Raw genomic sequence first — 24,764 nt, 5'->3', positions numbered from 1 at the left:
TATTTATGTACTGTAGTGAAAATCAACCAATAAAATTGTGAAAGAAAATGAAAATAGTATAAAATTGAGTAAGAAGCTGAGGAAATTTGGTGGCAAAAGAGTAAAGAGCACAATGCAGTTGACGCACCAAACGAACCGAACCAGCATCCGTTATATTCCGTTTCTGAAAGTGATATGTTTTCATATTTGACTGAGCAAACCACACAGCCTTTGCCTATAAGCTTCATTACTCTCGCGCCATATTCGCGCCTTCTCTCTCTCTCTTCTCTCTCTCCGCCATTTCCATTCTCGTTCCGATCGAATCCTCTCTCTCTCTCTCTCTCTCAGCTCACGATCGCGTTCGCTGGATTCTTCTCCAGGGTAACGCACACTCCGATCACTCCTTTTTTTTCTCTTCCTCTTTCCTCTGTTTTTATTATTTATGTTATTTTAATTTTTCACGTGCTCGAATCAATGCTGATTTCGAATATGAGTTACAATGAGAATGCGTGAAATGTGTGAAATCCGTTTCTTTGATCTGTTTTCTCGCAATGTGAAATGCGATGATTGAAGCCGATTTCATTTTCTGGATTTCGTCGGCTGGTAACTTATTATTGTTATTGTTGCTGTTGTTGTTGTTTAATTTAGAATTTCGCGTGCTTAATCACTATGAGGATTGAAGAATGTTTTCAAGAGTTTAGTGAAACTACAGCATTCCATGGATTGCGATGTTCAATGGAAGTGGTCTTGTGTGTGCGCGCACGTGCGCTTTGTTTAGAATTTTAATGGCTAAGGTAGTTGGTGTTCAATCGAAGTGGTGTTTTATTTGAGATTTTTAGCTAAATTTATAGTAAAAGTGGTTAATTATAAGTAACGTGTTGATGTGTTAATGGTTAATTTAGTCGGTGTTTTTCTTCTTATTACTTGGTAGTCTTAACTGGTTTACTATTTGCGAATGGATTTTTAAACGGTAAAGGTAGTTAATTACTGAGCAAAGTGCATGTATGCTCTGCTTAGTCAAAACATTTATATCATGGTTCTTTGATATCGGTTTTTAATTTTATTATTAAGGGAATCTATTTATTTGTTCTGTTGATTGCAGGTGGATTGGGCTTTCTTTTACTTGAATGAATATTTATTGGCTTCTTCAAAAATAGTATGATGGAAGAAGAGGATGAATCGAAAGAGATAAAAACATCCGGTATTGAATTAGATAGTGGTGGGGTAGTAGATGGTAGTATGATGCAATCTGGTAAGAGTAATCAGAAAGAAAATCTAAGTGTTGGCAGTGGCGTTGAGGATGAACATGAAGTTGAAAAACAAGGACGTGGAGTTGATTTTGCAACATCACTTGTGGATGAGAGTCAGTTTGAGCAAGTGTATTTGAAAGATCAAGAGAAGAATAATGAGTATGCATATTCAAAACAACCGTCAGGTCTAGATGATGTACAGCAACCAGTTGATGGAAATGCAGAGGATTTTCAATATCCGTCTGGGACGTATTCGACAGGGTATTCTTCTCCAGTTGCTGACATGCAACATTATCCATTTAGTCCAGAGGCAGAGGAACATTTTGGTCAGTCTGCCTCATCAACTGGTTTAAACACACCTGGATTTTCTCCTGTTCGTTCTCCATCAAAGCCAAGACAAAAAAATGCCGTGCCAAATGTGTCTGCAGAGTTATTGCATTTAGTTGATTCAGCTATCATGGGGAAACCAGAAAGTATGGAAAAGCTAAAGAACATTGCAAGCGGTGTAGAAATTTTAGGGAATGGCGAGGAGATGGAGAACGTTGCTTTCTTAATAGTAGATTCACTTCTTGCAACAATGGGTGGAGTTGAAAGTTTTGATGAGGATGGTGCTAACAATCCTCCTAGTGTAATGCTGAACTCTCGGGCTGCCATCGTGTCGGGCGAACTTATTCCCTGGCTTCCTTATGTAGGTGATTCTGACGCTGTCATGTCACCTAGGACACGAATGGTGAGGGGACTACTTGCCATATTACGTGCTTGCACTAGAAATAGAGCAATGTGCTCAATGGCTGGTCTATTAGCAGTACTGTTGAGAACAGCAGAAAAGATTTTTACTGTGGATGTTGGCTTAAATGGGCAAATAAGGTGGGACGGAACTCCCTTGTGCCACTGCATACAGTACTTGGCTGGGCATTCTCTTAGTGTTCGTGATCTTCATAGATGGTTCCAAATCATCACAAGAACCCTTACCACGATCTGGGCTCCACGCTTAATGATTGCAATGGAGAAAGCAATGAATGAAAAGGAGTCAAGTGGACCAGCTTGCACGTTTGAGTTCGATGGTGAAAGTTCTGGTTTGCTTGGTCCAGGTGAAAAAAGCTGGCCATTTATCAATGGGTATGCATTTGCAACATGGATCTACATTGAATCATTTGCCGACGCATTAAATACTGCCACAGTTGCGGCTGCAATCGCTGCCGCTGCAGCAGCTAAGTCTGGTAGATCATCAGCGATGTCAGCTGCAGCTGCAGCTAGTGCACTTGCTGGTGAAGGTACAGCACACATGCCTCGCTTATTTAGTTTTTTATCTTCTGATAATCAGGGGATAGAGGCTTATTTTCATGCACAATTTCTGGTTGTTGAAACTGGTATCGGAAAGGGAAAGAGATCTGCTTTGCATTTTACATATGCATTCAAACCACAGTGCTGGTACTTCATTGGTGTTGAACATATAGGCAAGCATGGAATCATGGGGAATGCAGAAAGCGAAGTGAGGTTATACGTAGATGGGTCTTTATACGAAAGTCGTCCATTTGAGTTCCCTAAGATTTCCAAGCCCCTTGCATTTTGCTGCATAGGAACTAACCCTCCTCCTACTATGGCTGGTTTGCAACGCCGTCGTCGTCAGTGTCCTTTGTTTGCGGAGATGGGCCCTGTTTACATCTTTAAAGATCCAATTGGCCAAGAAAAAATGGCACGTTTGGCTTCTAGAGGAGGTGATATAGTGCCTTCGTTTGGTAATGCAGCAGGGATTCCATGGCTTGCAACAAATGCCCATGTGCAAAGCAAGGCAGAAGAAAGTGTTCTATTGGATGCAGAAGTCGGAGGTTTCATTCACCTGCTCTACCACCCTAGTTTGCTTAGTGGGCGTTTCTGTCCAGATGCTTCACCTCCAGGTGCTGCAGGTTAGGTCATTTCTGTCTTGATCTTATGATAACATGTAAATTGTTATGCTACTGCATAAGTATCGTGTCAGTTTTTCATGCAAAATGGCCCCGGATCCTAATAAATAAATAATCCTTTGAAATGTTGTTTTCTAGACTTATAAGATGGATTCTCCCCTTATTTTTTAATAACTTTTTGGATTGCAACATTCTAAACGTATCTAGGTTTTTTTTCTGAGTGAAAACCATTTATTTTGCTATTTTAACTGGCTCCTTTCTAGTGTAATTCTTCTTCATTGTTAATTTATTTTTCTAACGTCCAGGTTATTTCCCCCATTATTCTTGATAAATATTAATCAACAGCTACTTGTATTTTGAAAAAGGAACTTGCATTCAGTAATCTATCCATTGAAACAAAATTAGGTTACATTTTCTTTCAAGAAACAAAATTGGAGCTGATGCATCTCCCTTGTGAGTTTCTTTTTTCTTATTTTGTGTGTGAGAGAGAGAGAGAGGTTCATTTTGATAGTAATCGGTGTCTTTAGTCCTCTCCTGTCTTTTAGCTTATTGATAAGCTGTTGAATATATAACCATTTATTTTCCTAGAGTTCATTCTGGTCCTTTTTCTGCTAACTAATGTTAAATTTCAACATAAAATAAAGGTGGCTAGTAAGTGTCCTTGATTCAAGTCTTACGGGCTCCAGCCTCAGCTGGTGTATAGATATAAAACCTTTTATATTCCTCTACTTAGGCTTTTTTAGGAGAGGTGTTTTATGATGCAAACTATAAATTAAGCTGGTATATTTTATGCATCATTCCTTTTTGGTATCTTTCCTGTTAGTTTATAGTCATAGTTCTTAAAACCTATTCCCTTTTGCTAAAAGCTGGTTCTCTTCATATGTTCCTAGTTTTGACATGATTATATTTACTATTACAACATGACAAAATTAATTTGAGAGTTGAGTCATGACACAATGGTGAGGTTCTGCCTTGTGACTTAAAGCTGACCAGATCATTGCCTAAAAATGGCATCTCTGCTTTCTTGTTTTTTTATTTTTATTTTTTTGTGTGTATGTGTGTGTATGTTGGGGATTGTGGGTGGAAGGCAGCATATGTCTAGCCTCCCCAAACTCCACCAGCTAGGAGCATATACACAAAGCCACCCGGTCTTTTAACACGATAAAATTCATTTTATTCAGCAAGGTTTTAAAAATATGTTGAATTATCTTGTTATGGTTCTTTTGTCATGATTCAGGATTGCTCCGACGTCCAGCTGAGGTTCTTGGGCAAGTCCATGTTGCTACACGGATGAGACCTGTTGATGCTTTGTGGGCATTGGCTTATGGTGGTCCACTGTCTTTGCTTCCCTTGGCTATAAGCAATTTACGCGAGGATACTCTAGAACCAAAGCAAGGGAATTTTTCCGTATCTATAGCCACCACGTCTCTTGCTGGTCCTATATTTAGAATTATATCCACAGCTATTAAATATCCAAAGAATAATGAGGAGTTATCTCGTGGAAGAGGGCCTGAGGTTCTTTCAAAAATTTTGAACTATCTTCTCCAAACAATATCTTCCTTTGATGTTGAGAAGAGTGATGGTGTAAGAGATGAGGAACTTGTTGCAGCTGTTGTCTCACTTTGTCAATCTCAGAACATTAACCATCCACTTAAAGTGCAGCTCTTCACTACGCTGCTATTAGACTTAAAAATTTGGAGCTTGTGTAGTTATGGAATACAAAAGAAGCTTCTATCATCACTTGCTGACATGGTTTTCACTGAGTCAACAGTGATGCGAGATGCCAATGCCATTCAGATGCTTCTTGATGGGTGCAGAAAATGCTATTGGATTATTCCTGAAAAGGATTCAGTAAATACCTTTTCCCTAACTGGAACAAGACCAGTTGGTGAAATCAATGCTTTGGTCGATGAGCTCTTAGTGGTAATTGAACTTCTAATAGTAGCAGCATCTCCTTCTTTTGCATCAGATGATGTCCGATGTTTACTTGGATTCTTGGTTGACAGTCCACAACCCAGTCAGGTAAGTGGTCCATGAAATGCGTTTTATCTCTTCCTTTTTGAGGGTTGATCGAAAGAATTCTTTGGCAAGATGCTGACATGAAGCACAATAAACAATAACATTATAAACTGCATGTCTTCTTCTAATAGAATATCTATATGACTATATGTCATGTTTCTTCTTGGGCAGTCTTGAACAAACTTTGTGGTGAATGATGATTGAACACAGTAAGAACAAATATGATTATGAACACTCATATTTGGGGGAAAGTTGAGGTACAGAGGCAGAAATTATGTAACCTTCTTGAAGGAGGTTTAGTCATGTGAGGAAAAACCAATAGATGCTTTGGCATGAAAAGATGGATCAATTTTACGAGCAAAAGGGATAGAGAAAGTTGTTAGAAACTTTATGAGAAAGCCTTAAAAGTTGATATAAATTTTATCTGTTGATAGAGGTAAATGGAGCCAGTTGTTGTTTCACAAATTTATAACTGGCTCCTTTTAGCTATAGCTTCTATCTTGCACAAGACTTTTTGTTTCATAGGGGATGGTAAACCCCAGCTGATGTATTGTACTATCCGCAAAACCTCTCTGTAATCCACATAGCACCTCATGTCTTAGTTTCATGACCATTGAAATAGGAGAATACCCACCTTTCTGGCTTAAGTGATAATCTATAATCTTCTGTGCATTGTATTAGATTGAGTAATTGAGTACTAGTAATATGCATCATTTGCTTATTGGTTATCTCATCTAAAACAGCTTATTTTGAAATTGAGATATCTAAGATGAACTTACAAATGCTAGTTTTGTTTTTAATAATATATCTATCAGTTCTAAAAATTATATATATATATATATATATATATATATATAGAGAGAGAGAGAGAGAGAGAGAGACACACACACACAGACACACACTTATTGGTTTCTTTTTTTTTTTTCAGATTGCTAGAATGTTGCATCTCTTCTACAGGTTAGTTGTGCAACCAAATAAATCTAGAGCTCAAACATTTGCAGAGGCATTCCTAGCGTCTGGTGGGATTGAAACGCTACTTGTCCTTCTCCAAAGGGAAGCTAAAGCTGGAGACAATGATGTCTTGGAATCAATGTCAAAGCATTCTGATCTTTCAAAACCTGAGACTAACAGTAGAACTGAAACCAGAGAAAGATGTCAGTATGATGAAGCATTTGAGGAGAAAAGTGAATACGTTTTACAAGACAATGACCAAGGTTCTCAATTTGTTGATAGTGGCAGTTATCTTGATGATCCTGGTTCTCCTGATGCGAATAGTGAAAGGATGGCATTAACCTCTGAACTTTCGTCTGACAAGAACTTGGGAGGCATAAGTCTATCTATTAGTGCCGACAGTGCTAGAAAAAATGTTTACAATGTTGATAAAAGTGATGGCATTGTTGTTCGAATAATAGGTCTCTTGGGTGCTTTAGTAGCTTCTGGGCATTTGAAGTTTGATTGCCCTGCTGGTCCAGATACATCAAGCAACCTTTTGGGTGTTGGACTAGATGAAGGAGGTTGTACTATGTTTGATGATAAAGTTTTTCTTCTTCTTTATGCCTTACAGAAGGCTTTTCAAGCTGCACCCAATAGGCTAATGACTAACAATGTTTACACAGCCTTATTGGCTGCCTCGGTATGACAAACTCTCTCTCCATCTTGTCTGTAATCCTTATCTTTAGAAATGCACAGATCAATATGAGAATTAGTTCTTTAAAGTTGCAAAAATGGCGATGGACTTTTCATTATGTTTATTGTTTTATTATTATTTGAAAGTGCTACTTGATGCATCACTGGATGCATCTTGGTGTTGAAGATTCCCATGATTATTGTATGCCAACCTAATGTGATAAAACAATAGTACCAGTGAAGATATTTTGGATTCCCCATTTCTCAACATTTGCTTAATTTTTGACAATCCAAACAGCTCATTTACTATTTGTTTGAATATTTTGTCAGGATGATACTTTCGGTGACACATTCTCTATTCAAATTATATCATCTTGATCTTTCCCATTTCATCTACCACTTTTCTGTTAGTTGTCATGCAATTTTCATGACCATTTTTCTATGTCTAACGTTTCTTTTTCTCTCAGTAAAAGGGAAACTTGTTAACTTGAAGAGTGACGAAAACACTCTTCCCAATCAGACAATTTCCCTATCACTATATTCGAATCATAAAACTAAGCCTTCAAGTCCCGTAATCTCTATTGGGCAAAAACCCTTTGATAAATGTAATTAGTTAGCCATGGTGTTCCTTCTCACTAGCTGATCTTTCTTATTCCAAGTTTCTTTTGGTCATCCTTCTTTCCATTTCAGTTAAATGCTTCTTCAACTGAGGATGGACTGAATTTCTCTGATTCTGGTCACCGCTTCAAGCATTCACAACTTCTATTGGTGCTTTTGCATTCCCTTCCATTTGCGCCAAGGCCTCTGCAGAGAAGAGTGCTTCAGGTATTGGCTTACCATTTTTTTCTTACATCATTATATGTCTAGTATTTGTACGTTGTATCTTATTCTATTGTTTTGTGAGGTCCTTTTAGTATCATATTTTTGCACTTGCTTCTTTGATCCATTTGATTTTGATGGATAGACTTGCTTATTTTATTGTTTTGTTATTTGATGCATTAGAATCTTATGCTACATATTTTCTTTTTCATTGATTATTATTCTTTCCTTTAAGTTTTCCATTTCCTAATCTCAGAGATTAAACATGCAATTCATTCTATATGCCTACCAAAGTTCCTTCATAGGCAGCCTGAGCCTGGTAAAATGCTTAAAACCAAGGTTAAGCAATTTACATTACTTTAAGGTACTTGGAACGGTAATTATATCAAGATGTATTTCACTGAAACGAAAAATGGTTTCATAGCTTCTTCATGGTGTGCTGTACATGCGACAACAGCAAACATGCTAGAGTACTTGTGAAAGGAGAATATCCAAGAAACTTTTTTTTTTTTTTTATGCCTTATACTTTTCTATGTGGCTTTGTGAAAGGAGAATATCATGTTTTTCCTTGTTACTTCTAGTCACTTCTTGTGGTATATTTTTGTATATTATGCTTTTCGTCATTCTATCTCTCCATTACATTGTACTAGAATTAAGGATTCCAATTCTGGAAAACTTGTTTTATACCATCCAGTTTTTTTGAGCTGCTTGTTTGTGTATGATTTCAGGATGTTCTATTTTTGGCTTGCAGTCATCCAGAAAACAGAACCAATCTGACAAATATGGAGGAATGGCCAGAATGGATTTTAGAGGTCCTAATATCAAACCATGAGGTAATAACACACATATACACATACACATTTTTCACAACTCTAAGAATTGCCAGTGAATGAGAAGTTTATTGACTGTTACTATCCCACTACAACATGGTAGCAAAAAAGGAAACATTTGCGCGTGCACACATTTTTCACACTCTTAAACTTTGACAATGCTAAAAGTTGCCATGTGAATGAGAAGTTTAATGATTGTCAGTGTTCCACAACAACAGGATTGGAAAAAAAGGAAAAAGCACTGGGTTCTAATAGTTAGAAATAATTGTGAATCTATGTATTGATTTATGCTGTAATTCATATGTGATGTTATTTATGTACTTACATAGTTTGGTTTGACAGGTGGGTTCAAGCAAATCATCTGATCATACAAGCCCAAGAGACATAGAGGACCTTATACATAACTTCCTTATGACCTTACTAGAACATTCGATGCGCCAAAAGGATGGATGGAAGGTTGATTTTGTTTAGATCATTACTTCCTTTTAAATATACTGCTTGTCATTGCTGATACCCATGATCCACTTTTTAGATCTCTTGGTTGGCTTTTTTTCGTGCCTTTAATGTATTAGTTCTTGGTTCTTTGGCTGGAGCTGTAACAGTTGAACGTCAAAATATTAGATGATATAATACTTGAATGTGAAATGGATTTCGAAAATAACTTTCTGGTTCAGTGTAGTTTCATTGGTCATTTGGTAGAGATTTACAGGTTCATATCACCTTGTGATATAAGGTTTGGTTGTTGGAATGCTAAAATGCTGTGGAATATCTTATTCACCTCTTAGCAATATATGTCTGTTGGAGTTCTCCAATGTTACTAACTCCCTAATTTGATCATTTTAACTTACTATTAGATAGATGTTTTTTAAACTTGTATGGTTGCTTGTATTATCTACTTCATTAATACTGTTTAGTGCTGCTAAAATTTTGTATAGGATATTGAAGCAACAATTCATTGTGCTGAATGGCTTTGTATTGTGGGTGGATCTAGCACAGGAGAACATAGGATGAGGTAAGGCACCCACTATGAGTTTCATAAAATAAGAATGCATCATTATTTTCCTGAAACATCATACTATATTTTGAAAACCTTAGTTGTGTAGAATTAATTTTGAATGATAATGTTACCCCACTTCATTGATGTTGTTTGTAAGTGAAACTTATATGAAAATTGTCATAGATGTCAAAATTAAGGCATATGAACATTGTCTCCTGTGGTGCATGTAATATCACTCAAGTGTTGAACCTAAGAATTTAAGTTCTTCCTTACATTGTTGTTACTCTCCTCTTTTATTTTCTACAATTGCAAGAATAGCTATGTATGTTGTGGAATTGGTAGGTGCTTTAGTCCCATAACTAGATGTCCCAGATTCTAGCCCTAGGAATGGAAAAATCCTCATTGGTAAACCTCTACCCCCTTCCTCCTCAGACCTAGCTTGGAGTGGGCCAGGTTAATCAGATTCTTGGTAATAAAACTCAGATGCAAGTGGTTCCATTAAGATCAAATAAAGAAGGAATGCTGATCTGAAGAAAATTTGGTTTGATTCATGTTAAACCAATGATTGGGTAGGGTCTAAAACCAAATAGAAGTTACAAAAACTAGATGAGGAAATGTGAAAAGCAGTAGGAATACGTGTTCCACAGTTATTTACAAAATACCTAAAGAATACTTCTTGGCATCTTTCAGATTATAGTTTCTAATCCCAAATTCATGTTGGGATTCAGGGTGAGCAAATTTGATCTTACCCAAAATTACATGTTTCGCAAGAGTAAGACCATGGTTGTGTGGTGTTTGATAATGATTTGAGGGTATCATGGCCTGGTTATGAGTAGATGTGAAAAAGGTTGCTATTCTTAAGTTCAACATGGTATGTTGAGACAGGCTGGTATGTTTAAGGTAGGCTTGAACAATTGTCATAAGTAGTATTTATAAAATTGGGATCATTGTTAAGGACCAAATCTGCTAAAAGCTTAAATTGTAAGGTGAAGCTTATGAATAGTTAAACATTTCAGACATTCTCTCATCCTAGAGCCTTTTGAGCTTGAGGCATGAACAAATGCAGCAAGGATTGAATACTAACACTAGTCTAAGAAGCTTTGAAGCCATGTCAACCACCAGTTGTCCTTAAAGTTGTAGAAGAGAAAATTCATGAATGGTTTTAAATGATGATATGCCATTATCTGAAGTTTAGCTGAAATGTGCTTCTGTGCTTTATGTGCTTCATTTAACTATTTTTCTCTTGGAATACACAATTATGATACTGGTTAGCTTTACATAGAAGACTTTTGTGAACTTTTTTTTTCTACCAAAAAGTTTAAAAATGACTACACTTTTTCGAATAGAAAAAAAAGGTCCTAATGTATATTATCACTATTCTTGAATGTCTTGAAGGCGTGAGGAAGCATTGCCTATATTCAAGAGGAGACTCTTAGGTGCCTTGCTGGAGTTTTCTGCTCAAGAATTGCAGGTTCAGGTACATTGGTTTTTGTCAATGATCTTCTTTTCGAACATTTTATTTATGGCATGTAGGCACAATTGTATCCTTTTGTCTTCTGATTCTATTTTCCTCATCAATCGTTTTGGTTCCGAATGTCCATGCTTATCTAAAAATAAATAGCTTCACTCATAGTTAAGCACACCTAGTTAGTGTTTGAAAATGGTTTCTGGGATACAAATATAGAGATAATGAGACACTAGTGATGGATACAAAGACAAATGTATTTGTTAATAATTTTAACATTCGGGGATAAAACAGAAAAACAAAATGTAAAAAAATTTCCATTTCAGTGTCCCGTCTCCACTATCTCCACTTGTTGGGAGAACGGAAAGATTTTATTGTCTTTAAATTTGTGTCCCAGAGACAGATTCCAAACACTACCTTAGAAATAAAATCTGTACATACAAGAATAATTGCAGATACACATACTTACCCACTTTTTTTTTTTTATGAAAAGAGTGGAAGGAAACAACAATTAAAGTTTTTGCATTCATATTTTCCTGAATGCAGACTCACACTATTGCTGCAGCTGCTGCTGGCGTTGCAGCTGAGGGTTTGTCTCCAGATCTCGCTAAGGTGGAGGCTGAGAATGCAGCTTACCTGTCAGTGGCATTAGTAGAGAATGCTATTGTGATACTTATGCTTGTTGAGGATCATTTAAGGTTACAGAGCAAACAGTTTACTTTACGTGCCACAGATGTCTCTCCATCTCCCCTTTCTCTTTTTTTTCCAGCCCAGGATAACTCACCGTCATTGTCAGTAACTGGAGAATCAACAGAAGTTATGGGTGATCGCACATCGTCCTCTAGTAATTCTGGGGCAGTCTCTCTAGATGTATGTCTGCCAAAATTTAAACTTAGGCATTCATGGTAGAAGTCATAAATTGATAGGGTTCTATACTGCTTATAGTTTTGCCTTCCATTCATGAATTCATGCAATGGTAGCATGCCATTTTTTACTTTGCACACCTTTTGTTTTTCTTTTCTGGAAAATATTTATTAAGCAAGCATCCTATATACTACCTCTATCCAAAATTAACTGTCCAGTTATAAATGCTCTCACTAATTAATGAAATGATCGGAAAAGCACTAGTTTTATTGAAAGGATTTAGCTAACTTGTGCCCTGAGGGCACATTTTAAAAATATAATAATAGAATCTTTTTAATGTTTTTGATGTATTCAATGCATTGGAAATATAAAAACGTTTATTTTTTCAACAACTAAAACATTTCCTGTTATAGTGTTTTTAACCTATGCCTTTAGGGCACATTTTAGCAAAACCCTTATTGAAACTTAATATTATTACTCTCCTCTCTCTCTGTGTTTCTCTCCTTTGCTGATCTCATTTAGTAAAGACAGGATGGAAAAAAATAATCTCTCTAAAGCACATCAACACTACAGTAATTTGTGGAAGGAAAAAAAAAATCCTTCTATACAGGATAGGAAATTTTTGGTTGAGGTAGTAACTTAGATTTGTTTTTGCATAATGCTTTCCTTTGAATAGTCCATTTTTCTTTCTCTTTTCCCTTTGTTTTGCATGTTTATCTCAATATTGTGCAAGCATTCATGCTGTCCACTATTCTAGGTCCTTGCTTCGATGGCTGATGCAAATGGTCAAATATCCACTTCCGTGATGGAAAGGCTTGCTGCTGCTGCTGCTGCTGAGCCTTATGAATCTGTTTCTTGTGCTTTTGTATCCTACGGGTCCTGCGCTAAGGATTTAGCTAATGGCTGGAAATTTCGGAGCCGTTTGTGGTATGGCGTCGGCCTTCCTTCAAAGGGAACTCCACTTGGTGGTGGTGCAGGAGGATGGGAAATTTGGAAGTCAGCTTTGGAGAAAGATGGCAATGGCAACTGGGTTGAGCTTCCTCTGGTGAAGAAGTCTATGGCAATGCTCCAAGCATTGTTGCTAGATGAGTCTGGCCTTGGTGGCGGTCTTGGAATTGGTGGAGGGTCAGGAACTGGGATGGGAGCAATGGCTGCATTGTACCAGCTATTAGACAGTGACCAACCATTCTTTTGCATGCTCCGGATGGTTCTTCTATCAATGAGGGAAGAAGATGATGGGGGAGAACATATGCTGATGAAGACTTCAACAATTGAGGATGCAATCTCTGAAGGAAGGAAACAAAACTCAACACTTTTGTGGAGGTAATTCTATCATAGCTATCTAATACCATTTCCAGTACATGTTTTAATCATGAATGGTTTATGATCTGGATTAAATTTGGCTATCAATTGGTATAATTCTATACAGCACCATAATATTGACATTTGCTCATTTTTCCTTCCTCTCTGTAGCTAGTGCTTAAGATGTTCCCCTCTTTATGCTACCATTTTTTTCATTTCAATATAGTTATTAGAAGTTCAATTTCAGCGCGGGTGTGCGCGCGCGCGCGCGCACACACACACACACACACAAACACACACTATGCGTGTGCATGCAACACACAGTAAACTAAAGCAAAATGGAATGGACCATGATCTTGTCTTATTTATCCCAAATCTTGTCTTATTTATTACTAACACACACTATGCATGTGCATGCAACACACAGTAAACTAAAGCAAAATGAAATGGACCATGATCTTGTCTTATTTATCCCAAATCTTGTCTTATTTATTTGTCTTGTAATTTGAACAGTGTCCTCTCTCCAGTTCTGAACATGCCAATTTCTGAGTTTAAAAGACAAAGAGTGTTGGTAGCATGCTGTTTACTTTATTCTGAGGTTAGTATTTTTTGAGCCTTTAACATTTTTATTCTTGCTTAATATGTTAGGCTGTTATCAAAGTATGTGTCGTTTTTTGTATTTTGTGCACAACCATGTAGTTACCATAGTACAACATCTGGTCAGGTGTACCATGCTGTTAGCATAGACCAAAAGCCTCTTCGTAAACAGTACCTTGAGGCTATTTTACCTCCATTTGTTGCGGTCTTGAGGAGGTGGCGCCCCATCTTGGCTGGAACCCATGAACTCGCAACTACTGATGGTCTGAATCCTCTTACCGTAGATGATCCTGCACTAGCTGCTGATGCCCTTCCAGTCGAGGTACTTTAATGTGTATTGTGCCAGCACATGCACTCATTGAAAATAAATTAGCGGAGAAAAGTATTCAACCAATATGAATTAAAGGATTGAAATGATCAAATTTAAAAATAGTCCAAGTTATCTGCTACAATGAGATTCTATATGGTGTTGATCTTCAATTCATTTGTATGATTTTACTGCAATGCATCTAACATTTCTTTCAGGCTGCTCTGGCAATGATGTCTCCAGCCTGGGCTGCTGCTTTTGCATCTCCGCCTGCAGCAATGGCATTGGCTATGGCAGCAGCTGGTACTTCAGGTGGTGAAAGTCGTGCCCCTGTAAGAAATACCCAACTTAGGCGTGACACCTCATTGATGGAACGGAAACAACAGGCTAAGCTTACTACATTTTCAAGCTTTCAAAAACCTTTAGAAGCACCTACTAAAACTCCTCCATTACCCAAGGACAAAGCTGCAGCAAAAGCTGCTGCTTTGGCAGCAGCTCGTGATCTTCAACGATTTTCAAAGATTGGTGCAGGAAGAGGTCTTAGTGCTGTTGCAATGGCCACATCTGCTCAGCGAAGGAATGCTAGTGATATGGAGCGTGTTAAGAGGTGGACTATAACTGAAGCAATGGGAGTTGCCTGGATGGAATGTTTGCAGCCAGTTGATACAAAGTCAGTGTATGAGAAAGATTTTAATGCTTTATCATATAAATTCATTGCAGTTCTAGTTGCCAGTTTTGCCCTAGCAAGGAACATGCAACGGTCTGAGGTTTGTTCCTAAACAATTTATGTTACATGGTTTTCATATTATATATTGAGATATTGTATGTATGTTATATTTTTATATTTCTTGTTTGCCAGATTGACAGGCGTGGTAATGTTGATATAATAGCTAGGCATCGAATCAATACAGGAATCCGTGGGTGGCGCAAACTTATTCGGCAGTTAATTGAGATGAGAACTCTTTTTGGGCCTTTTGCGGATCATTTATACAGCCCACCTCTTGTATGTTGTAATAATATAACCGTCTACATTGTCATCACTAAACTTGCATTCTTTGTTGCTTTTCATAAAACTTGCATTCTTTGTTGCTTTTCATCTCTTTTTCGCCTTAAATTCCTTTTAGTGTAATAGAATATATATATATATATATATATATATATATATATATATAGAGAGAGAGAGAGAGAGAGAGTAAGAGGAGAGAGAGAAGCTCTGAAATTTTGAGAATGATATTATGTTTAACACAAAAAAAAAATATTATGATTAACTCACTTCACTGTAATTAGACTTATATTGGGGATCATATACTGCTGTAATAGCAGGGGCAATCAGGTGCACTAGTTTTGACAGTTGGCTGTTAGTTATGCCAGCTCTCCTGGGAGTCAGGCTTAACCTACACTCATCAACTTATTCTGTTAGTTAATGATATTTCTTGATATATAATTTATGGTGAACTTCTTATTTGAATAATTCATACCATCTTCTATTAAAATCTTAGATTAAAAATAAGGATGTGATGTTTCACCATGATGATAACTTCTATATATCTAGGTTTTTTGGAAGCTAGATTTTATGGAAAGTTCTTGCCGGATGAGAAGATGTTTGAAGAGGAATTACCGAGGATATGATCATTTAGGTGCTGCAGCCAATTATGATGATGATAATTCAGAGAAGAATAAAGATCAGAAAACACCAATTTTATCAGCAGAAGCAATCTCAATAGAGGGTATGAATGAAGATGAAGAACAGGCTGAAATTGATAATCTGGACGCTAAGGTTAATGATATTGAAGACAAAGTAATGAATCAGCCTCCTAAACTTTCTGAACCAGTAGAGCAAACTGTAGAGCAATCTTTAGAAACCAGTGCAACCAAACTTTCGAGTGTTGAAGGTATTGTTCGAAGTTCTTCGGGGATTGCACCTGGCTATGTTCCAAGTGAACTTGATGAAAGAATTGTTCTTGAGCTACCCTCATCAATGGTCCAGCCACTTAGGGTATTACAAGGAACCTTCCAAGTAAGTTTATTTGGTCCAGTTTAAAGTTCTTTTAATTCTTCATAATTATTTATTTATTTTATTTTATGTATTTGAATTCCTCTGCAGGTAGCTAAGCTATGCTGACGATATTGCATATATGTAAATAAAGATATTTTCCTTTTCTGAGAATTGCCTTTGTATGCTTCTATTGATTTTGTAAGCCCATTTGAGGTTGATTAGGTTAGTGGAATTTTAGAAAGCTGCTGGTGGAGGAAAAGAGAAGAAGAAATTTCAAAAAAATAAAAGTGAGAAGAAATCTCTATATTGGTTCTTGAAGATTTATGGCATATCAATTTGGTCAATCAAAGAAGGATGCGTTAATTTCAGAGATTTTTTCATCTATTTATCTTCTCTTCTTGATTTTTGTAGCTTTTGCTTTCTTTGATCAAAATGCCTGGAAACTTTTTGTTGGATAAAATCTGATATTGCTTACTATTTGCACTCATAATTTTAGTGTGGCAAAGGTGCATGTTGAAAATGTTTTTTCTGGGTAGCCATTGTAATTGTACAATTGTAAATTAGCATTGCCTGATTGCAGGTAACCAGTAGGAGGATAAATTTTATAGTAGATAACAGTGCATGCAGCACCCCCATGGATGGTGTGGATATCAATTCTGAGGCGTGGGACCAAGAAAAGGATCGTAGCTGGTTAACGTCATCCCTTCATCAAATTTTTAGCCGGAGGTGAATGAATTCATTTCAATGAACATTCATAATCCTATCAGTCTATTCTATATATGTGTTTTCATTTCTAATCATGATGCATATGTCGACATTATATTAAAACTATTTATGGATCTTATCTATTAACTTTTTATTACCTTGATATGAAGAATAATCTTTGAACCATCTATATGTTGATTTATTATGTGGCATACTATATGAATTTGCAGGATGGCTTTAAGCTAAAAATGTGACGGTATTAACAAACCAAATTAACCGAAAATTACCCTTTGTGCACTCTCATAAAAGGACAACAAAACTGCACACAGTTATTAAAATCTTAGGTTTTATTTGGTCTTTCTTGTGTTTTCAGTGATAATTACACTAGTGCCACCTTGCTTCCCCTGCTTCTTCCTTAAAAACTTTTATGAGGAAAATGGTCAACATGAAACTAAAAGTTCCAATAAGTTTGAAAATATGAACGAGATGAAAACAGTGGAACATATTTCTTATTATTGATGAAACCTAAGCTTTTGAATTTTAAAATATGGGATAAATAAACCAAACATACTGTTAACTCCTTCTGAATTTGCAGATTGATAATCCTAAAATGATCCTTTTAGAGGAAAGGAAATTACATTATGGTTCAAGAGTAACAAGCATCTTAACAAAGTAGAAACTTACAATATTAGCCAATGAGTTGATAGCTTAGTTACATGATGTTTGCTGGTCGATAGTTGATAACATATTACTTTTATGTCCATATTAATAATTAAAAAAAACTGTCATTTTATCAGTATTTGTTCCTTTTACAGATATCTCCTTAGAAGAAGTGCGCTGGAGCTATTTATGGTGGACCGTTCAAATTTCTTCTTTGACTTTGGGGTATTTCTCTTTATTTGTGCTACTTTATTCTCTATTTTTCCATAAGATAATCTTGGATTTGTAATATCTCCAATGTTTAACACTCGTATTCCTAATACTTATTACCAATGAATTTTCTCTTCAGAGTAGTGAGGGGCGAAGGAATGCATATCGAGCAATTGTTCAATCACGGCCTCCTCATTTAAACAATATATATTTGGCCACTCAAGTAATGTCTTTTCTTTTACTGTTCTCTTTTGCAAATCATTCTCCATGTAGGCTTAGGATAACAATAAAGGATGTAAGCGAAGAACCTAAGAATATACCACTTTTTGCAGAGGCCAGAACAACTTTTGAAAAGAATACAACTTATGGAGCGCTGGGCTAGGTGGGAGGTATGAATTGAGCCTTAACTGATCAAAGGGTTTTGATTCTAATATAATATGCATATGAATCACTTATATTCATTAATTTTATAATCCCTTGTGCAGATCAGTAATTTTGACTACCTAATGCAACTCAATACACTGGCTGGGCGTAGTTATAATGATATAACACAGGTGATCTTTTTCCCTTGTTTCTTAACCAGTAATTATTTCTTTTCTTAATTTATTAATTTTTATCTTATATGAAATTGTTATTTATATACCACCTTTTTTGTGAAAAAAAAAAATTTCTGGCAGTACCCAGTTTTCCCCTGGATTCTTTCTGATTACAGTTCTGAGAGCTTGGATCTTTCTAACCCTTCTTCTTACCGAGATCTTTCAAAGGTATTGTATAATGAATCATGATTTAATCAGTTCTAAGAGAATGTTTTTATCTTTTCTCTGATAATTAATGCTTATGACTTGATGCAGCCTATTGGTGCACTGAACCCAGACCGTCTGAAAAAATTTCAAGAGAGATATGCTAGCTTTAACGACCCAGTCATCCCCAAATTCCATTACGGATCACACTACTCCAGTGCAGGAACAGTGGGTTCCCCTCTATTTTCTGCTTCCTTTTTCAATAGAAATTAAAAAATAATTTATTTGTCCATGTTTTGCTAGAGTTGTTTGGTAGCTTTGGGGAAGTTGATTTTTAAAGGGAAGCTATACTAAATGATAGCCAGGCTGTTTCAGAATGCTAATAACAAATTTAACTCATAGATATATCAATTTATGGCCAAGAAGTCATACAAGTCGTAATAGGGAAGCCGACCAAAAATTCAAAAATTCTGATGTATAAGGTCATGCTTTGTTGATATCTTGCTGTAGAATTGGTGTGTCTATTTTACTGCTGTGATAAATTTTAAAATTAGTTTATACTCATAGCACGGCATAAACCACTATGATAATGTTGACATGTTTCATTTTTCAAACTAAAATAGCAATAGAAGCAATTTCTTATGCTGTACACAATGTTCTCTAGTATGGTTGATTCTTAGTTGCTTGTTTTGCAGAGTTAATGGTTATTATCTTCTTTTCAGGTTCTGTATTATCTTGTTAGGGTAGAACCATTCACTACCCTTGCAATCAAACTTCAAGGTGGAAAATTTGATCATGCAGATCGGATGTTCTCAGATGTTTCTACTACTTGGAATGGAGTCCTTGAGGACATGAGTGATGTGAAGGAATTGGTAAGTCTATCAACTTTTATGACAAACTGATTGATTTGTACGTTATGCACTCTTCTCTCATCTTGTGTATGTTTTTTTTTTTTTTTTTTTTTGGCCTATTTATGTCAACCTATTAGGTTCCCGAGCTATTTTACCTCCCTGAGGTCCTCACAAACGAAAATTCAATTGATTTTGGCACAACACAATTGGGAGAAAAGCTTGGTATACTCTATATTTTCTGCATTTGTTTCTTTAGAAGAATTTGTGGTATACTCAAGTGCATATTTTAGTTATTATCCCTGTGTATCAGATACTGTAAGACTTCCTCCTTGGGCTGAGAATCCAGTTGATTTTGTGCATAAGCATAGGATGGCTCTGGAGAGTGAGTATGCATCTGCTCATTTACATGAGTGGATTGACCTCATATTTGGGTATGCACCTGCTTCAAATTTTTTGCTTGTCCTTTAACAATACTCTTCTCTTTTCCTTCACATATAAAACCAAACATACTCTGCTACTTTAACCAGCCTGCTTGAATCTTTTCTTCTACATCCTCTTTGGTTTCTCTATTATCCTATATAATACACAAGATACTTAAATCTCTTTACTTGTAGGAGGGTGCTTTCTCCAATTTTCACTTATATGTTAGTGTTTCCAATCCTTGTCCCGAACTTACATTCCATATATTCCGACTTACTATGGCTTATGCGCAAACCATACACCTTTAATACTCTATATGTGGCCAAAACTCCTCATTCTTGTCCTTAATGCACTTAGTTGATCCAAATCTCCCGTCCTTCTTTCTCAAGTCTTTGCTATCTTGTATATACCTCTTTCCCCTTTCTTTGTACCCAAAGATTGATAAAGACCTTCATATACTCTTGTTCTCACTTTACTTAATACCACCTTTGTTTCCTTCTTAACGTTGTATTTTTCCCAATTTTCGTCATTGTGACATAAAGACCCCCATGATAATTCCTATCCCATTTCTATTCTTCACCTTTCTTATATACAAAGCTTAAACCCGAAGGTATCCAACTCCTTTGCCTTCATCCCTATCCTAACACAACCCTTCTCTTTTATCTGGACTTGGGACCGGCTATGTAACATAGGCGGAGTTATAGTATCTATAACAATGCTTTTCAAATTTTCATTATTTTTGTAGCTTCTAGACCATTTACGTCTGGTGACATTAGTGAGTTCGACCATGCAGGTATAAGCAAAGAGGCAAAGAAGCTATAGCAGCGAATAATGTTTTCTTTTATGTTACCTATGAAGGAACAGTGGATATTGATAAAATATCTGACCCAGTATGTTTCCTTTGCTTCTCCATATTTCAAATTCTTTTGGATGTTTGAATAAAATGCAACCCCAGTTATTTATTTATTTATATTCTTTACCATGAGAATTAACTTCTTTGCCTCAAGGATATATGACATGTTAATTATACTATTTTGCAATATGAATTTATTTTGTCATTTACAAGCAAACCATCCACAATTAGCAATACAGTTGTTGTTGCATATTGGCAATCTTATCTGTATTTTTGCAAATCTATTTACCAGAAACCTTCTTAGTTGTATATGACCTTTAAAAAAACCATAATTTATTTATGTTTCTGCAACTTACGACTCCCTTCTGTGCATAACAAGTAAAGGTACAACAGCGTGCAACACAAGATCAGATTGCTTATTTTGGACAGACACCATCCCAACTTCTGACTGTTCCTCACTTAAAGAAGAAGCCATTAGCCGAGGTTCTGCATTTGCAGGTAACTATTGATTCCATTGGTTTGACATCTTCATTGTACATAAATACAGAATGCTGTCTCTGTACTTCTTAAGATTCATGCCAGAAGTATTATGATAAGTGTCTTTCATGTGTTGATGACAAATGAATGTGATTATAATGATAATCCGTTAATCCATATATTGCTTTGTATATCAGACAATATTTCGAAACCCCAAAGAAGTCAAGCCATATGTTGTTCCATCCCCACAGCACTGCAATCTACCTGCAGCTGCCATTCATGCATCTTCAGACATGGTTGTGGTTGTTGATATGAATGCACCAGCAGCTCATATTGCACAACACAAGTGGCAGCCCAATACGCCTGATGGCCAGGGTACTCCATTCCTTTTTCATCATGGGAAAGCTGCATCAGGGTCTGCTGGTGGACTTATGCGCATGTTCAAAGGGGCAAGTGATGAAGAGTGGCTATTTCCCAAGGCATTAGCTTTTGCTGCTTCTGGAATTAGGAGCCAAGCTATTGTCGCTGTAACATGTGACAAAGAAATCATTACTGGTAAATCTAGATAAGTTAACAATGGGAGCTATTTTGGATGTTTACAATGTTTACTCACACAGGATTTATAGAAGAGGAACATGTTAAAGAAGATATAGATAGAAGTACTACTGATCATTTATTTGCCTTAAACTATATAATCAATTAATGGTTGTAGATCCAAATCCATATAGCCTCTAGGTAAGATGAAACCAATAAATATATAACCATAAAGCATGACAGTTGGACATCAGAAATTCTCTTTCTTGGATACAGTTTTTTGTCTCTGTCTTCTATGTTGGATCAAAATTTATTCACTGTGTCAGCTCAACTTGCAAAACACTTGTAGTTGTTGCTTATGTATGGTGCTATTTAACATCTAATTTGAAAATTTGGCTTCTGGTTAGGTGGGCATGCTGATAATAGTATTAGGGTAGTATCCTCAGATGGAGCTAAAACCTTGGAGACAGCTTATGCGCACTGTGCTCCTGTAACTTGCGTTGGTCTTTCACCGGATAGTAACTATCTGGTGACAGGATCTGAAGATACAACAGTAATAATCTGGAGAATACATAGGTCACATACATCTCGTGTATCAGACTCTTCCATTAGCTCACTTCCTTCAACCAGCGGTACTTCTTCATCACATTTGTTCTTCGAAAAGAATCAGAGACGGCGCATTCAGGGTCCTCTACAGGTACTTCGGGGGCACCACGGTGAAATACTTAGTTGTTGTGTCAACTCAGATGTTGGAATAGTTGTTTCATGCTCCGAATCATCAGATGTTCTCTTGCATTCAATAAGGAGGGGACGTTTAATCAAAAGGCTGGATGGTGTTGAGGCACATTCTGTTTGCCTTTCCTCTGAAGGAGTTGTCATGACCTGGAATGAATCACAGCATACTCTCTGTACCTTTACTATTAATGGTGTTATGATAGCTAAAACTGAATTATCTTTCTATAAAGGCGTCAGTTGCATGGAAATCTCTGTTGATGGGAGGAATGCTTTGCTAGGAATCAGTTCTGCAGAAAATAGTAAACCCCAGGATAACAGTTGGTGGAACAAGACAGGTATAACTGATCCTGATTCACCACCAAAAGAAACTCATGAAGCCGACAGAATCGATGTCCCATCACCATCAATTTGCTTCTTGGACTTGCACACTCTGGAGGTAGAATATCCATGATGCTCAAATGTGATGCAGAAAATAAATTACACATGTTATCTCATTAAACTGTCACTATGTTCTCTGGCTGTATGAGATAAGGTTTTGTTGTTGTTTTGTATGTGCTCTCACTGAAAACTTGTTCTTTTCCTAAAAGCTAACTCCAGAAATTTTGTATATTTCACCCAACATTATTTGAAAAAATAAATAAATGAAAAAAAAATCTTTCATAAAACCAACAATTGGTTTGCATTCTCTCCTTGCAATTGTAACATCTTATTTATTTTACCACTTTATCTGCTGTTTCTTGTTGAATTATTATATAGAAGACATCAACATTTTTTAATTTTTAAACAAATTAACACTTTATGTGAGTCTAACAAAACATCATAAATGTTCATCTTGGTCCAGCATTTTTACTGTGTGATGCATGATCTCCTTCTTTAGCACCCGGTTCTTCATTTAACAGTTCTACTATACTATTTTTCTCTAGGTAATTCATGTAATGAGGCTGGCAGATGGACAGGAAATCACAGCTCTTGCTCTAAACAAGGATAACACGAATCTTTTGGTTTCAACTTTGGATAAAAATTTGATTATCTTCACTGATCCAGCTGTAAGTTAAATCATTCTTGATAACAATCTTGCCATAGATCAGTCATTGCTTATGAGTGAATTAGCGTGCTTAATTATCCGTTTGTGTTCTCTTGGAGGAAGGAATCATTTTCCTAATCCTTGTAAATTTTCCAAACGGATGAACTTCCTATATCTCACTTGCAATCTAGTTTCTTCAATACTATTGAACATGTGGAAAGAAGACCAGCAGAGCATTCGATTAGAAGGGTACATCATATGGAAGATAGACCAGTGTTTACTGTTTAGGGGCAAAGAAAGACCTAAGAAGACTCAGAAGAGAGATCTAAGCATAAATGGACTTATTGCAGACATGATACATGATACATGATAAGGTGTAATAGCATCATTTGATTCATGTGGTTGACTTCATCTAGTAGGATAAGGCTTTGTTATTATTATTGTTGTTGTTGCTGCTGCTGCTGTTGTTGTTGTGAAACCATTTACTCCAAAAATTTAAGCTATTAGGTATAGGCACATGATAGTTATATATCTAGCATTGCACTTTATCTCGATTTCCACAATTTACAAGAAGTTCTTAAATGTTCTTGGAGCATACAAGAATTTCTCCACCACAATTTACACCTCTGTAGTGTGGTAGGTTTTTATATTTCTGTGTTCCTGTGGGATCACCTCCATGAAAATCAAATTGGTTACACTGGACCAGTGAGTGTGGTGCACTAAAACCTGTGTGACTTTCATTATTCTTAAAACTAGATTATTATATATTTGTTTGTCATGAAAATCTCATTACATTTTAAGCCTGACCATCGGGTCAGAAATTTAAAAAAATATTATTCCTCCAACTAACCAAAAAAATGTTTATAAAAAAAATTTATAGCTACAATATATGTTGATGTCTACCCTACATATAATAAAATAGCCGATAACTCTTTTACTATTTGCTTGCAGTTAAGCTTGAAGGTGGTTGATCAAATGCTCAAGCTTGGTTGGGAAGGTGATGGACTTAAGAACCTCATAAAGTCATAGCTTTTAGGATATAGAGAAGTCGATTATAGATCTCCTATACATAATAATTAACAATTAGGAAAATTAGGATTGGGGTTTATACCACTCTTGTTTATAAGCATTTTCGTTTCATCCCTTTGGTTTCAGAGATGTCTTGTAACATATGTGACACTTCTTTTCTTTTCTTTTCTTTTTTTTAACCACCACCACAGTATTAGGCTTTTAGATTTAGATCAGGGGTCCTCTTTGCTCTCCCAGCTTTACTGAAGTGCTTGTATTTGACAGACTTCTCGCTGAGGCTTGAGCCATTAAATTTTTTCTCTTCAATTTTTTCCATTATTTTCTCTTTCAGAATTGTAGTGAAAGAAAATTTTATATATTAGCTATTCTTTCTTTTAGTGAAAGAATATTTATGAGTATATTTCGGCTAAAGGCATGAGTCTTCAAGTGACACATTAATATAAATCTTTCCATTTTTTATTTTCTAAACCTTGTTAGTATTAAGTAGGGAAAAATTCAAATATATCTATGTTGCCGCATATCTTTGTTTTAATTATTTTATATTATATTAAGTACTCGTCTCTCATGAATA

At 36.2% G+C, this 24,764-nt stretch overlaps 1 protein-coding gene across 1 annotated transcript; it reads left to right on the top strand.

Moving 5' to 3' along the window:
• Positions 1–231: 231 nt before the first annotated feature.
• Positions 232–24,648, top strand: LOC107627844 (BEACH domain-containing protein C2-like). The gene is made up of 32 exons (XM_088503980.1): positions 232–360; positions 1,082–3,136; positions 4,371–5,155; positions 6,081–6,785; positions 7,469–7,603; positions 8,326–8,430; positions 8,770–8,883; positions 9,363–9,439; positions 10,820–10,901; positions 11,436–11,759; positions 12,511–13,076; positions 13,569–13,653; positions 13,780–13,974; positions 14,178–14,726; positions 14,819–14,962; positions 15,512–15,976; positions 16,536–16,681; positions 17,476–17,545; positions 17,670–17,753; positions 17,863–17,919; positions 18,016–18,084; positions 18,208–18,294; positions 18,382–18,498; positions 18,993–19,142; positions 19,259–19,343; positions 19,432–19,552; positions 20,335–20,431; positions 20,779–20,892; positions 21,069–21,426; positions 21,813–22,576; positions 23,064–23,186; positions 24,116–24,648. Exons 2-32 carry the CDS (start codon positions 1,138–1,140, stop codon positions 24,191–24,193), a joined length of 8,850 nt encoding a protein of 2,949 aa, XP_088360106.1. The 5' UTR covers positions 232–360; positions 1,082–1,137; the 3' UTR covers positions 24,194–24,648.
• Positions 24,649–24,764: the final 116 nt, after the last annotated feature.

The sequence above is a fragment of the Arachis ipaensis genome, chromosome B2 (assembly GCF_059453495.1).
Source record: "Arachis ipaensis isolate K30076 ecotype BB chromosome B2, ASM5945349v1, whole genome shotgun sequence".
NCBI lineage: Eukaryota > Viridiplantae > Streptophyta > Magnoliopsida > Fabales > Fabaceae > Arachis > Arachis ipaensis.
The sequence above is the reverse complement of the archived record's forward strand: the minus strand, read 5'-3'. Positions and strand labels throughout refer to the sequence as shown.